The sequence below is a fragment of the Colossoma macropomum genome, unplaced genomic scaffold (genome assembly GCF_904425465.1).
Source record: "Colossoma macropomum unplaced genomic scaffold, Colossoma_macropomum, whole genome shotgun sequence".
Classification (NCBI taxonomy): domain Eukaryota; kingdom Metazoa; phylum Chordata; class Actinopteri; order Characiformes; family Serrasalmidae; genus Colossoma; species Colossoma macropomum.
Window position 1 is genome coordinate 30,354,559 of NW_023494787.1, and position 15,177 is coordinate 30,369,735.

Below are 15,177 nucleotides of genomic sequence, written 5' to 3' on the forward strand. Positions count from 1 at the left end.
AGGTGTACTGTCGTGGAGGACATGTCCATACTTTGGCTGTGTCATTATCTCATAACATCTCACATTTTTAAAAACAAGAAAGTCTTGTTACTTATATTCATGTACTCTAATATTATATTATTAGAATTGCTACATTTGTAACAGTAAAAATATACTCACTGATGAGATAAATAGTTGCTAACAATTTTCTTGGATGTGTAAGACACTTGCACAGAACTGCATATGTGACTGTACTTGACATAGCTGCTTTGAAGGCCACAGAATAGCATTTGGATCTTTTAAGCGGATTCAAATTTTGACATAATTAAATGTAAACATGTAAACAAAGTAATTCAGAGTGGTTCTAGAGAAACGTAATCAGTCAAAATTGTTCAGAGCTTTGGTGACAGGAACCAGACCTCTAAAGAGTATAATGCCTCTAACACACACTCTGAAATCTGAACATTCTAGAGGGGTTGTGGCTAAAACTGAAAACAAATGGATGGAATAGATGTAGGTTTTTAAAATACTCATTCCCATTGTTAAAGTTTATTGTGTCATCGTTGACAACAGTTTACTTTATTATTTACTATCACATACAGTTAACCTAACAAAAGAGCCTAACCTCAAGAGTACATTAAAAAATGAAAAACAGGGATAGTGCAGATAAGGTTACATCAATATGCAAGCTAGATATTAGTGCATCCCTAGATTGAAGCTAAATGAGTGCCACGAAGGAATCCTGCTCTAGAGGGCATGTTGTAAGGGAAACTGTAGGGCACTGCATTCATTTTCTTCACTGGGATTTTTTTCTTTCCATTGCAAGTGCACTTCATCATGTTTTCTCACTTGGAAGGACATCTAAGTGGGCACTTTATGAGTTTTTGTTCTTTTTTTTTATCAGAAAGGCACCTGCAGGGAATGTCAAGTTTATCCCATTGTGAGGACCTCTATATGGCACCACATCACATTTTCTCCATTGCAAGGGCATTCATTAAGAAAGTACCCCATATTGTCACGCATTGACACCCTTTACAGCACTCCAGCACTTCCTATTTACCAGAGGGGCACTTCTCCATTAGAGAAGCACCTAATTGGGCACTCCATCATATTTTCTTACCCGTAAGAGTACACTATACAACAATTCATTTCATTTTCTCTACTCGGAAGGGGACCCTTCGGGACATTGTCATGCAGAGGCAGCATAGAGGGCACTTAATCATTGCAGCCCTTTACATTTCTAAGAGATGTGGAGGTGAATTTTTGTGTCACTTGCAGCTTGTGAAGTTTGATTCTTCATGGCTGCATTAAAAATGAAAAAAAGCAAGCAAAATTAGTAATAAACACTTACCAGACAAATAGATGAGATGAGAATAACATGATATGAAAAATAAACCTACAAAACAGAAAAAGAAATGTATATGCAATAGAATACAAGAAAAAGCATGTTATTGTGGATAACAATGTATTATGTTTTTCACATAACCTTGAAAGCTCTATTGCTTGCATGCAACAGTTTTGAAAAGTAAAGAAAAAAATCAAAGCATATAAGCCACAGTTTCAAACACATCTTAAAATTCATAATATTGACAATATTTTGTGCTAAAGAATGTAGTAAAATATATAATGAAATATATACTAATACTATAAAGAGCAATACTGTACGTAAAAACACGTGGGACAAGCTGTAAGTCCTGATCAGTCGATAGCCAGATGGATGGCTGTGGGAAGACAAAACATTTGGTAAAGGTTTAAAATGCTAGCTTCAACAAATGAAAACAGATATGGACATATTTCTGTTGACTAATTAAACTTGTACAAGCATTCAGGAAGGACATTGCATCCATACCTGAAAAAACACTTGAATATTACTTGTGTTGAAATATTCAGTCAATATTTGTGTTTGAAAACTTGTTTTTAAATGACATAACTATCAGACATAAAAGTTATTATAGAAAATATGTAATTTTGATAAACACTTTCTGTTAAGGAGGCTTTGGTACAGACATGAACAGTTAACTCTGATGTCTACAGTCACACAGGCCTCCTTAAAAGAAACTATTTATCAAAATAATATAACTGCAACAATTCACAATTCATTATACATAAAACACTAAATTCTTGTTTTAGCATTATCTTCCAACTTCAACTGCAATGATTTTTGCAAATAAATACATTAATAAAATTAATAATAACCAATGATAGCTTCAATGCACTATGATATCTGATTAACACTGACTCTAAAAGCAAGAACTTTTGTAGCTAAAATCATAAATAGAATACTTTAACTCAACTCTTATTAAGAGAATTCAGTTCAGAAGTTTTGTACTTTGTTCACTCCTGGTGAGAATGCTCCTACATGACCTTAGTAAAATGAATATTCTCAACTTTGTATAAGATGGGGATCAGGGAACCAGATATATGCATTAAACTGAGAAAATACAATCCACTGTAGGCGAGTTCAAAGGCTATTTCACCAGTCAGAATTTTAGTGATTTTAAAATGGAAATGAAAAATCCTGGTGCACATTAGTTTGAACTACAGGAAAAAAAAAAACAAGTGGTTCAGTCAAGCAAAAACGTTTCATTACATAGAAACAAAGCATAATCTTTATAGGCATCTCTCCACCTTAGAGTATTTTCCAGTTTCAAAAGACAGAAGCTTACCATCTTACAACATTGTCCCCATCCTTAAAAGTGGGCAGACTCTGGCCGACAATGTATTGAAAAATGTTAGCTACCAATTCTAAATGAAGCTGTTATTCTTGGAATTTTCTGTTCCACCTTAAATCTCAATGTTTTGATTCCACAATTTGATGTTCCACAGAAATATGAATTGCTAACTTCAGCTGTATGAACTATGCTATGTTTACTTTAAATGGTAAGAAACAGAAATACAATAAGTGCTACGGATAGGAGAACTTTTCCCAATGCACTCTGTGCTCTGTTGTGTAACCCCAACCACGTGGAGGTCATTACAAGAAGAGAACAAATGTTTGGTTAAACTTCTAAGCAGTGACATGAATAAAAGAGAGAACAAAGATTTCACAAACATTAATCTGATAAGGCATTTTACGTCACTTAGAATCTAGTAACCAAATCACAGTTCAGTTGAAATAATAACTTATTGTGTTAACTGTAACTGCAGCACCAGTCACTCCCTCAGCTTTCTGTTTCCATCTTCTAAATTCATTGGAGTGAAGCTTAGAACCTGGTTTGTGATGTGTGAAGCCATTCGCCTGCTAGCCAGCAAGCTAACAACGAGCCAGACGGACTTGGAGGAAACTGTCTGTCTGTTTGGTTGAAGGAGAACCACAGACAGGATCGCCTACACGGCTATCGGGGGCTACATCTCCGCGCCATTCAAAGAGGGCATGAAGTTTCACAGACAATGAGAACGATGATCAAAATGATCGATCCACAAAGAGAGAGGAGTGAATAGAACGCTGGCGCGCTCAGCGTATTCGCCGACACCAGTACAGCAACCGAGACCCCTACGTGTTGTGGCAGCCCCCCTACAGTTAGCACTTAATCCTCGAAATATCGCTTTTATTCTCGTAACTTGTCTTTAATCTCGAAATATTACGACTTTATACTCAAAGTCTACCATTTTTATTTTTATTAACAGCGGCCCTAAAACGCCTTCGTAGCTCTACTCACGCTACTGTGGCTTTTACTCCAAATCCCACCTGCCCCTGACGTCACATGACGGCGTTCCTGGGGGCGTGTCTGAATCACAGAAACACCCTCATATGGTGCTGCAATTAGACCCTCCTCTTTTCTGTCACTCCAACACCAGTCACTCAACGTCTTCTGCAGATTTAAGCCTTTATTAGTCCTGGGTTGGCATAAGTTAGCCAGAACTGAGCCGGTCTTCCAGCAGAGCTATTAACTTAGTCTGCTAACGTTAGCTAACAAAGCTTGCACAAACAGGTTAATTAGCTAGTTTGCTAACCACTCTAGAAATGGTACACGCTAGAAATGGAATATAAATTTGACACCGTTACAAATTCAAAATGATATGTCCTCTTATCCTTTTCCTCTTATTATTTTGTGAGAGTAAACATTCATCTAGAACAAGTAACTCGCTAGTCCAGCTAGCTATAGCTACCACAGCAGATAATGGCGAGCTAACTGACTGTAACTAAGTGATGCTCATTTTCATTTTAACATTTGAGTTTAACACTAACAATTAACAGGATTGGGTTTGAGTAAATGTCTGACTGAAACGTCAGTTGCCAAGCCTCCCAGATTCTGATGTGCCAAAACTCTTAACCAAGATAAGAAGCATATAGAAGCAGCAGCCGAGCTCGGCCAACTCTTCATGTTAGCGGGGCTTTTAGCCCGTTAGCATGTTAGCTAGCATTATCTAGCTAACCAGCAGCCTACTATAGGAAAATAGTTCAGCTAAAGAGAATGTACAATATAAACCAAATAGAGTCTGTTTACAGCTGTTTTTGTTAAATTTGGCAGCTAAATAAATAAATAAATAAATAAATAAATAGGTATAGCTAGTTTTGTACACTGGTTTTGCTATTCTTTGTAATGTAGCTCTGTCTTTATAGAGAATCAGTTGGACGCTGCTGGGTCAATTTGTTAAACACATTTAACATTAATGTTTTTCAGATTTTTAAATGCATTTAGGACCACGCTTTCACTAAATTGCTTTAATTATTCATACTTCAAACTATTTAACGTCCTCATGTTCGTCTTATAAAATTACATCTCCCTGCTGGAAAATCCAGCTTGACCAGCTCAAGTTGGTGATCAGCTTACCATTTTAAGCTATGTTTTGAGACCTTGTTGACCAGTTTGACCATCTACCAGTTGGCAAGCTGGCTAGTGTGCTGGTTGATCAGTCAAATCCAGCTCTAGCTGGTAAGCTGGTTTATTGTGCTGGTTGACCAGTTCAGTCCAGCTCTAGCTGGCCAAGCTGGTCATCCAGCTCTGAGTAGCTAAACAAAGCTGGTCTACCAGTTCTAACCAGCTGGCCAAGCTGGTCAGCCAGCTCTGAGGAGGTGAACAAAACTGGTCTGCCAGCTCTAACCAGCTGGCCAAGCTGGTCATCCAGCTTTGACCAACTTGACCAAGATGCTCAACAAGCTAAACCAGCTTCAGACCAGCTTGACCAAGTCAAGTCAAGTCAAAGTTTATTTATATAGTGCTTTTTGCAACAGGTGTTGTCACAAAGCAGCTTTACGGAAAAATCCAGGTCCAAGCCCCCATGAGCAAGCCAATGGCAACAGTGGCAAGGAAAAACTCCCTAAGAGCAAGAGGAAGAAACCTTGAGAGGAACCAAGACTCAAAAGGGGAACCCATCTTCCTCTGGTCGGCACCGGACAGCAAACAGAATTAGTATAAAATATTAGAATACAAAACATAAAATAGGTGGAGCAATGGTTAATTAGACAGTTTGAGTTTATGCAGCAGTAGCAGCAGCATCACCAGGAGGGTCAGTTCATGCAGATGAGGTGCAAATCAGCCAACAGAGCTCTGGTGACTGTAGCAGCTCTGGTGGCTCATACGTGGCGACTCAGGCAGACGTCGCTCAGGGGCTCAAATAAAGGGAGAGAGAGCGAGAGAGAAAGAGAGAGAGAGAGAGAGAGAGAGAGAGAGAAATTGATTAACAGGACAGGTCCGTTTTTGGAGAGATATTGGTGAGTTAATAGTGCAGCAACTGATATTAGCAAAATGCTTGTGCAAACAGATAAGTTTTGAGTCTAGTTTTAAATGTAGAGAGTGTGTCCCGAACAGAGGTCGGGAGATGATTCCACAATTTTGGGGCTACGTAGGACTCCCTGCTGTGTTTTTCTCTGATTCTAGGAACTGTCAGCAGGCCGTTATTTTGTGAGCGGGGCGTACGTGTGGGTTCGTATGACTGAATTAATTCATTAAGATACTGCGCGGCCAGGCCATTTAATGATTTATACGTTAAGAGAGGATCTTATACTCTGCACGAAATTTGACCAAAGTGGTTAATCAGCTAAACCAGCTTTAAACCAGCTTGAGCAGCTTAGAATTGAAGCTGTTTTTTTTCCAGCAGGGCTTAATTTAGTCTGATAGAAAAAAAAGATTACCACATTTTAGTATGGTTTTTTGTCTACAAGCTCTTCAGTTTCAATAGCTAGTAGGCTAGATAAATGTAGCTACCCCTCCCCCACCCTCGAATGCTCCCCTCTCTCTAAGGTCTGTTGCTGCCAAAAATATTTACATTAGCTATTTGTAAGAATAAAAGTAGGACGCCATTAGAAAGCTTTTATTTTTGATAGATACAACTGAAATCTAATGTTATATCAACTGAACGTGTGCTAACAACAGTGCATTTTGGCTTGTGCAGGCGGAAATGCAAGGTACACAGAGTCAACCTATAGTCAGAACTGAGCATGCAGGACAAATGTAAAACGGGCATTATAATTTTTAATGAAATCTTTTATACTGTGCCACTAACTTTCCTCTATAAAGTCAAAGGCATTTTTATTACAACGTTTCCTCAGTAGCCTGGATTAAATGTTATGACATTTTCATCACCAAAAATTTAGTCAGGCTTGATAGCATATTAACTAGCGTTAGCTAACTAGCTAGCTAAATTATTTTGTTGGCACGGAACACAACAGTATCACACCTAACATCACAAACATGAACTAACAATAACGTATTAATGCATTAGTATACTAACCATTGTTAGTTAATCTTACTTGCACAAATAAGAAGCTCTGTAACCTTAGCGAACGTTAGCTAAAATGAGCTAATGTCACTAGAAAGCTAGCTAGTCAACAAAATTCACTACTTCTAGTTTACTTCCCAAATTATAAAACCCTACGTCATAACATTAATAGTTAAAAACTATTATATGGTTACAATAGCACCACGAACGCGCACAAAATCCACTCACCTTTGAATTTTTTCGCCTCCTCTTCAGTCACGTCTATGCCAGAATGGATTAGCTTCTCAATGAGGTCCGCAGTAGTCAGAGTCATGAGCTCCATTTCCAGGATATGCAGAAATGACGGTTGAAGAGATCCTGCAGTACGATATGAATGGGACACGATAATATATGTATTCCTCCGCGTAGCAGGTGTGAAAGAGTTGTCCATCCGCCAAAACCACTGATTTTTAATATGGGTCCATACTGTGTAAGATGAGAGTGTCGATGGTTAATAGATTTTTGTTTATTGTAGAATGTTGTAGAATATGTTTTATTTATTTATTTTTTTTTTGTTCCCTTGTCTGTTGGGAAAGAGGCAATTTGGTTATTATTAATTTATTTTTCAAATAACTCAAATGACTTGAATAAAGGGCCCATATCATAAAAAAAATATTTTTTCCCACTTCTTAAACATTATAGTTTGTAAACATTAGTAAAGTAACAAAATAAACGGTTCACTTCTCAGTTCATATAGACCATATATGAAAAATAACAGAAGAACAGCCTATTTTGAATTAATTGTTTTTTGTGATGTTATGAAACCCAAGGCATTTACATATATCTATATGTTTACATTACAGCAATTTAGCCCCGCCCATTCACTCTGAAATATATGAAGTGTAAGACATGTTTTGAATTATAGGAGAGCCAATTAGAACAGAACTCATTTAAATATATCAGTCTTAAAGGCACAGTAACAAAAAAGTCTGTTTCATTATAAGAGATAAAGAGAGGCTGGAAAATTAACGTAATGTAAAAATATGCCAGGGCTGTTTTTGTACATAGAAGACAATACAAAAAAATATAGTACATGGGTTTGGTATTGTATGTATACAATTTTTAAATGATGCATTGACAATGCATTCCCTAATATTTTTATTAGGGAAAAAAAAGTTCAATTAGCAATAAAAAGGGTACAAATACATACTATCACTTGAAAAGTATATGTAATGTACCTTTTTATTCATTACAGATACACAATTAAACCTTAAAGACCACTATGATACTTGCAAGGGTACATTTACATCGCATGTTGGTTGAGACGTGCTGTTAAAAGAAATCATGCATGCTTGCAAAGTGCTCTTCCATATGATTACAAGTGATCGAAATAAATGACAACTAGAAAGGTGCGTTTGATTGGTTTATTTATTTGTCAGAGCATTTTCTGTCAACAGCTTTGTGCACTGAATTGGTCTTAAGCTGTTTGTCTCATTGGTTGAGAATGACACTAGTGGTACTGTCTGCCCAGAGCAGACGCAACGACAGCTAAAAACTTTTGCCAAGCCTCCTGCACTTCAGGGGTGAAAGCAGAGGGTCCGAACTTCATGGCCACACATACGGTGATGCAGTCAGCAAGAAGCTGGAGGAAGCAAAACAAAACAAATACATACATAAATAAATTCATTTAAAAAACATAAACACACAGGCGACAGTAGGGCATCATGCATAGTCTACCATGCCCTGTTTGAAAATGGTTCTTAAAAGCGTTCTGCTATTGTTACGAAGTCAAGCTGTGACAGTAGAAGAACATTTTCTGGTGCTATGTAGAATCATTTTCAAAGGGCTTCTATAGAAAAACATATATAACATTCTCAGGCACCATGGAAATGGTTCTTCGTTTTATGGAGTACCATAGTTTTATTAAAGAACCCTTGAAGAACCATCTTTTTGAGAGTACATGATTTGCAATACTGAGGTAAAGCAGATATGAATTAGGTAAATGTGTGGGAAACACGTGAGGCAATATAGAGCTTATACCACAGAAACTCACCCTGAAGTTGTCGGGATCCACGTGCAGTTTCTCAGAGTGCATAACACTCAGACTAGCATAGACGGCCTTGATGTTGTCCAGGTTCTTCACGGCTCTTTCCAGCCCACCCATGACGGTCTTACCGTGATTAGCCACTTTAGGGTTGCCCATGATAGCGGCGGGACTGGAAAGGTTTCCAAAGGCAGCAAAGTGTCTCTGAGTCCATGGAGCCACGATCAGAAGCCTGAAACGAAGAGTTATGTAATTGAACGAATGCAATTCACAGGGCAAAGAAATACACCTGAAGACAGCGTCGGCATAGAAAGCTACCTGGAAATGGCCTGAGGTCCGATTTCATCGACATTGATCTTTCCCCACAGGCCAGTGATGGCGCTGCGCTCGGCATCTGTCCACTCAACCATGCTGACGGTTTAGGGTCTCTTCACTAACTTGCTTGAAGCTGTTCTATGGCAATGCAGTGCGCAATTTATTGAAGTTTAATGTCCCCGCCCTTTAGACAGAGGACAATTTGATTGGTTCATCTCTTTGTATGTATGGAAAAACATGACTGGACATAATTGATTGGCTTTGAGCCAAATGTATGGTGGTATGTGGTCTTTTTTGTCAATCTAATCATGATTTCTTAATAAAACACATTTTAGAAATTGCTTACAATAAAACAAAACGGCTCGACTAAAATACGCTATTACACACTACGACTGTGTTTTGTTCACTAGGATGTGTTTTTTTTAAAGCAGTAATGGATTTTGGAGCAATATGTCTAAAGCTAGATAAAATGATCAATTACAAACAATTTGTCAAAAATATAGACAGAGGTCTGAATGTAGACACAAAACCAATGTTACAAAGTCTTTTTCGAAGCTTCATCGTTTAGTCGAGAAAACGTTTCGTTTCTATTTGTATCACTTATATAAAACATCTGTTATCTTGAACTGGACTGAAGTGAAAAACTAAACCATGGAAAATTAGACTAAACATGCACAATAATAAAAGAAAGCTGACCTTACTTGATTTAAAAGTGTAAATCGGTTCCACTGTATGAAATATGCTACATTAACAAAAATTACCCAAATGAAATAGTGAACGTGTTAGCACAAACAACAACAACAACAACAACAATAATAATAATAATAATTATTATTATTATTATTATTATTATTATTATTATTATTATTTAATCTAAACACCAATTACATAGTCCGGAGACTGTAAGCTATAGCGCATGTTTAAATGTTAATTCACAATCTCCGTTTATTTGCAGTCAATATAGATTTTTTTCTGTGCATATATTTTCCAAATCACACAAGAAACAACACAGATTACATAGTTTAATTATAATGGCAAATTTATTTTGAAAACCATTAAGCATGGCAGTGTTTCAATGACCATAGTATAAGCACACTTAAAGTCAATAGCTTGGACAGATTTACTCTACCATGTACTATTTTGAAAAAAAACAAACATATAATTTGTTATCTGAATTATAGCAGGCTATATGTTGGCACAGTGCTGATTAGGCTGGGTGGAGACCAGCTGTGAAGTGTATCAGAGGTGTGGTTTAGATGGTATGTAGGGGTGGGTCCTTTTTAGTTTAATATAAAGGTGGTGAAAATGTGCAAGTTCACAAGGAATTTTCTCAATACATCTTGAATTGAGAAGAAGAAGACGCAGCGATGAGTCTCACTGCTAAGGACATGTCTGCCGTGAAAGGCCTTTGGGCCAAAATCGGCGCTAGGGCCGATGAGATCGGAGCTGAAGCCTTGAGCAGGTAATTTCATTCTGTGATTGGCTTTGGTGTATTTAACTGAGAAAAACTTAGATTCAACAAAAAATGTATAAGTCAGCAAGTGCTGGCAAACTTTATGGGTCTTTTTATTCAGAAGTCATACCAGATGAGTATACTTTTTAGGTTATTTAACTCAACTGAACTGATCTTGTGATATATTTAGGCTCTTGTTTGTCATGTGCAGGCCTAATCTGTATTTTTCTCTATCAGGATGCTCACCGTGTACCCCCAGACCAAGACCTACTTCTCCCACTGGGCTGACCTGAGCCCTGGATCCGCTCCAGTGAAGAAGCATGGAAAGACCATCATGGGGGCCGTCAGTGATGCAGTGGCCCATATTGAAGACCTTCCTGCCGCTCTGTCCCAGCTCAGCGAACTGCACGCTTACAAGCTGAGAGTGGACCCTGCTAACTTCAAGGTAGGCCTCCTAAGTTTGACTACAAAGAGCAAAATTGCTCTTCATTTGCACATATTTCAGTAACAGCTATATTGAGATTATATTAATTTTACAACGTTAGGAATAGACTCTCCGTGTTATGACAATTTATATACCATTTTACTGCTATTAAAGCCAAATACGAATACATTCAGAACTCAAACCATCATTTGAAGTTAAGTCAAAGACTGCACGTTTTTCTGTTTTCTTTTTGATCACAGATCCTGGCTCATAACATCATTGTGGTCGTGGCCATGCTGTTCCCTGCTGACTTCACTCCTGAAGTACATGTGTCTTTAGACAAGTTCCTGCAGAACCTGGCCTGGTGTCTGGCTGAGAGATACCGCTAAACTACCAATGGGAAGGGACCGTCGACTGACGAAGTTGTTCTTTAACACAACTATGTCTGAATAAAGTCACTCGATAAATGAATACCGATGTGTTTCATTTGTGTTTATTTTCAAAATATTAAATGAAATGGTAGCAAGTTCATTTAAGCTTAAGTTTATATGAGACGTATCAAAACATTTCTACCAATATAAATGTATCACATAACAAATGTACCCATATTTTAATGGTCAGAAAACCTTTAATTGATTATATGGTCTAATATTAGTTTGTGTACTAAATTTTAGGATGCAACTTCAGATCTCCAAACAAATATTCAGACACTTTTTGATTTTGTTTTTTAATATACTTGCAGTGCATATATCCACTTCAAATTCACACACATCTTTTGTACTTGTACACTGTCAGAAAAAATGTACTTTGTAGGAATACTTTTCATTCATTCATGTTACATAATGGTACAACAGTGGTTTTAAGGTCTGATTGTGTACTTTAAATAAGTTTATTTCAGAGAAAAGGCACTTATTTGGTGCAGGACGAGTTGCAGCATGACCTGAAAGCATCAGCTACAACAGTTACACAGAAAATAAGCAATTAACTAAACCACAATCATCTCTGCTCTTACACCCCACACAAAACACAAAAGAGATACACATCAAATATTTGCACACAAGTATTTAGACAAATCAGAATTATTTTGGAACAACGTACTCCGGTCAGACAAAATAAAAATTTAACTCTTTGGTAATAATTCAGCTCATTATGTTTGGAGAAATGTTCCATATGCAATCCATAGAACATCATACCCAGTAATGTATGGAGGTGGGAACATCATGATATGGGTTGGCTTCTCCGAAAACAGTACTAGGGAATCACATCAATGAAGGAAGCATTAATAGAGCGATGTCCCAGCACAATTGTAAGGCACATATTGAATGAAAGAAAAATGAAAGAAAAAATAGTAAGAAGAACTGAGAGATATAAACAAAGGGTAGTTGGCCACATCATTCCAGTCTCTGCATTGTTGCTGGAGGAAGCATGTGACATTAAGAAGGACTAGGTAGAAGCTTGCATCCTTAGAACACTGAACTCTACCTAACCCCTATATATTCATGTTTTATGGGCAGTTGTAGCCTGAATGTAAATGTTTGAACTTCATAAAATACATTTAAGTAACATACTTTGTCCTTGTATGTACCAGCTTTGCTTTATTTTAGTAAAGATATGAACTTGAAGAGCATCTCTCTGAATGTTATCAGTAGATCTTGCTAGTCTGTAAGCTCAAGTGAGGACAGATTATAGTTCAGTTACAGGGTTATGAGTTGCATTCAATTAGCTTGGATTTCATCGATTCCGCTAATCAATGATTAGCACTGATGAGCACTAATGACACAGCACTAGATTAGCACTAATGACACAGCACTAATAAATGAGGATGTTCTTTTAGCATGTGTTTAAACAACCTGAGATGCAGTCCATCTGCTGCATAAACTGGATCACATAAATTGAATATGAAGGAATTCAAAGCAGCCACAATAGTGTCAGTCATTCCAGATTCAGATCTCGATTGGCTTGCCTGGCACTTTTATCAACACAAAAAAAAAGACTCTTTGGGCATATTTTATATTTTTGTATGTTTCAACATGCTCCAATGTCAAAATGCAAGCTCTGACACAAAATGTGTTAAGGTTGGCACGCCTATCATACAAATGAAGCAGTGTGTCACAATTATTGCGCCCCGCCCCACGAAATTCTTATGAACAAAATGCAACTGATGCATGTTCCTAGTTATATTTCACTTTATTAAAAAAGGTTATTCAAGGGTTCTTTAGTAAAGGCAATGGTTGTAAATATAACTAGTACAACTCAATGAGCATTTGAATGCCAACATTTTTCTTAACTGTATGAACATTTTTATCCAGTCAGACGTCATTTTCTCAGAACAGTTAACATACTTAACAAAGGTTTGCTGGCCAAAACAACACTTTCTTTGCAAAATGCTCTAACGTTCAACCACCCCAAAAGCAAATTTTTCCATCAAACACTACAACTTACAATCAGGAGAGTAAATTCTTTCAAAAAATCATTAAACAACAACCAAAAATCTTGTCTGAGCCCACTCCTCAGTACCGAATCTCACCAGATCTACCAGGGTCTTAAGTTCTCTCTTTTGGATTTTCTTCCTTAGCTCGCCCCACAAATTTCTAAAGGGGTTTAGGTCAGATGGTCATAATCAAAAGCTAATTTAAGTCTGTGGTCACTGAGCCATTGTTGTGTGGATTATGGATGAATGTTTTGAAACATTTTCCGCTGGAAAATTCAACCTTGAGCCAGTATTAACATTTTGGCAGAGATGACCAGATTGTCCTTAAAATCTCCTGGTACTTCATAGAGTCGATTATGCCATGTATCCTAACAAGGTTTACAGGGCCTTTGGTGGAAAAGTACCTCCAATACTTTGCAGATCATCCACTGTACTCAAAAGTGGGGATTATGTTCTTATCTGTATGACCATTCTTTTTTTTTTACGTCAAACTCACCTTGAATGTTTGTTGCCAAAAAGCTCTATTTTTGTCTCCTCTCACCATAGAATCTGGTTCCAGTCAAAGTACAGTAGCATGTAGTGAACAGCAGGGGCTTGTGTTTGTGGTTAGTTCGAAAGGAAAGGCTTTCTTTTGGCACATCAAACTAAATAGTTTGTTTGCATAATGCTAAAATGTAACCATCTGCAAATCTCCAACTGCAATTCTTGGAGAAATGTTTGCTCCTCTAACCTTTTTCCTTACTGTGCCTGGGGGGAAAATACATTTGCATCCTGTCCCAGGCAGGTTCACCACAGCTACAGTTGTTTTAAAATTTTTAATTATTGCCCTAAAAATGGATATGGGCATTTTCATGTATATATATATATATATATATATATATATATATATATATATATAGAGAGAGAGAGAGAGAGAGAGAGAGAGAAAGAGAGAGAGAGAGAGAGAGAGAGAGAGAGAGAGAGAGAGAGAGAGAGAGTCAGGTACTGGCTATAAAAAGCTATATATATATATATATATATATATATATATATATATATATATAATTTTATTTTTATTTATGGCTTGAGCCTGTTGGGTTGTTTCTACAGAGCTGGCAGATCTTTAGCCAGTTTTGAGGGAGCCCAGCTGCTGAGTAATGGACTGTGCCACAAAGGGTTCAAACGATGACAGGTGTAAATAGGCCGCTTTGAATTGTCAATTTAACGGCCTGTCATCAGGCAGCAGCTCAGAATCACAGCTAACACAAATCAAGTAAGCAAACTTCGATAAAATATAGCCATTTTACTACTTACAACAGAGACCAATCAAGTGTTGAAGTCAAGCATTGCTATCTCATCTCTTCTAGATAAGCAAGCCCTAAATATTACATTTAAATACACGGATTATAGATTCATGAAGTTTCAGCTGGTGCAGAGTGTGATTTTGTTCTGTAGTTGCACTTATATGTTTTTCATGGTCATAGTGACATTTCACCACAAACATATTTTCTCAATTCAAATTTAATTTAGTCTCACGAATGAGGTTTTCTTAATGGAATAACTTTTCTTCAAATTCAGTATTAAATTTAATCGAAAGCTTTAAGTCCGTTTTACGCAGAAGTAAATATGTTCTGTGTTCTGAGTTTGTCACACCACAGAAAAATGTTATTAACCACCCAGTCAAATTTGAATGATTAAAAAACACCTACATACATGTAGGAGCCTTCAGAGCCAGAGGACACAGACCTACCTGAGAATCAGCCTCGTACTTCTCAGGCTGCAACACAATAGTCATTTAAAAAAATCTTGTTTTCATACTCGTTCTTTTCGCATAATGATATTATTTTGTGTCATAGCATATTCTCATGCTCAAATGTAAAGTTTAGATGCATTTTACATATTAAGTGTTT

At 37.1% G+C, this 15,177-nt stretch overlaps 2 protein-coding genes across 2 annotated transcripts; one reads left to right on the top strand and one right to left on the bottom strand.

The window, feature by feature from the left end:
• Positions 1–8,031: 8,031 nt before the first annotated feature.
• LOC118805790 (hemoglobin subunit beta-like) lies at positions 8,032–9,138 on the bottom strand. Its single transcript, XM_036566850.1, has 3 exons — positions 8,984–9,138; positions 8,675–8,897; positions 8,032–8,263 (listed from the first exon to the last, which is right to left on the bottom strand). The coding sequence occupies exons 1-3, from the start codon at positions 9,073–9,075 to the stop codon at positions 8,132–8,134; spliced, it is 447 nt and encodes a 148-aa protein (XP_036422743.1). The 5' UTR covers positions 9,076–9,138; the 3' UTR covers positions 8,032–8,131.
• A 1,144-nt stretch (positions 9,139–10,282) lies between these two features.
• LOC118805796 (hemoglobin subunit alpha-like) lies at positions 10,283–11,328 on the top strand. Its single transcript, XM_036566857.1, has 3 exons — positions 10,283–10,442; positions 10,671–10,878; positions 11,118–11,328. The coding sequence occupies exons 1-3, from the start codon at positions 10,348–10,350 to the stop codon at positions 11,244–11,246; spliced, it is 432 nt and encodes a 143-aa protein (XP_036422750.1). The 5' UTR covers positions 10,283–10,347; the 3' UTR covers positions 11,247–11,328.
• Positions 11,329–15,177: the final 3,849 nt, after the last annotated feature.

Excerpts from the sequence above, each read along its gene's own strand:
- LOC118805790 (XM_036566850.1), bottom strand. The coding sequence starts at position 9,075 with ATGGTTGAGTGGACAGATGCCGAGCGCAGCGCCATCACTGGCCTGTGG. Across the intron at positions 8,898-8,983 it reads GGACCTCAGGCCATTTCCAG|GCTTCTGATCGTGGCTCCAT; the intron begins GTAGCTTTCTAT and ends TCTTCGTTTCAG. Across the intron at positions 8,264-8,674 it reads TGGATCCCGACAACTTCAGG|CTTCTTGCTGACTGCATCAC; the intron begins GTGAGTTTCTGT and ends TGCTTCCTCCAG.
- LOC118805796 (XM_036566857.1), top strand. The coding sequence starts at position 10,348 with ATGAGTCTCACTGCTAAGGACATGTCTGCCGTGAAAGGCCTTTGGGCC. Across the intron at positions 10,443-10,670 it reads GGAGCTGAAGCCTTGAGCAG|GATGCTCACCGTGTACCCCC; the intron begins GTAATTTCATTC and ends TTTCTCTATCAG. Across the intron at positions 10,879-11,117 it reads TGGACCCTGCTAACTTCAAG|ATCCTGGCTCATAACATCAT; the intron begins GTAGGCCTCCTA and ends TTTTGATCACAG.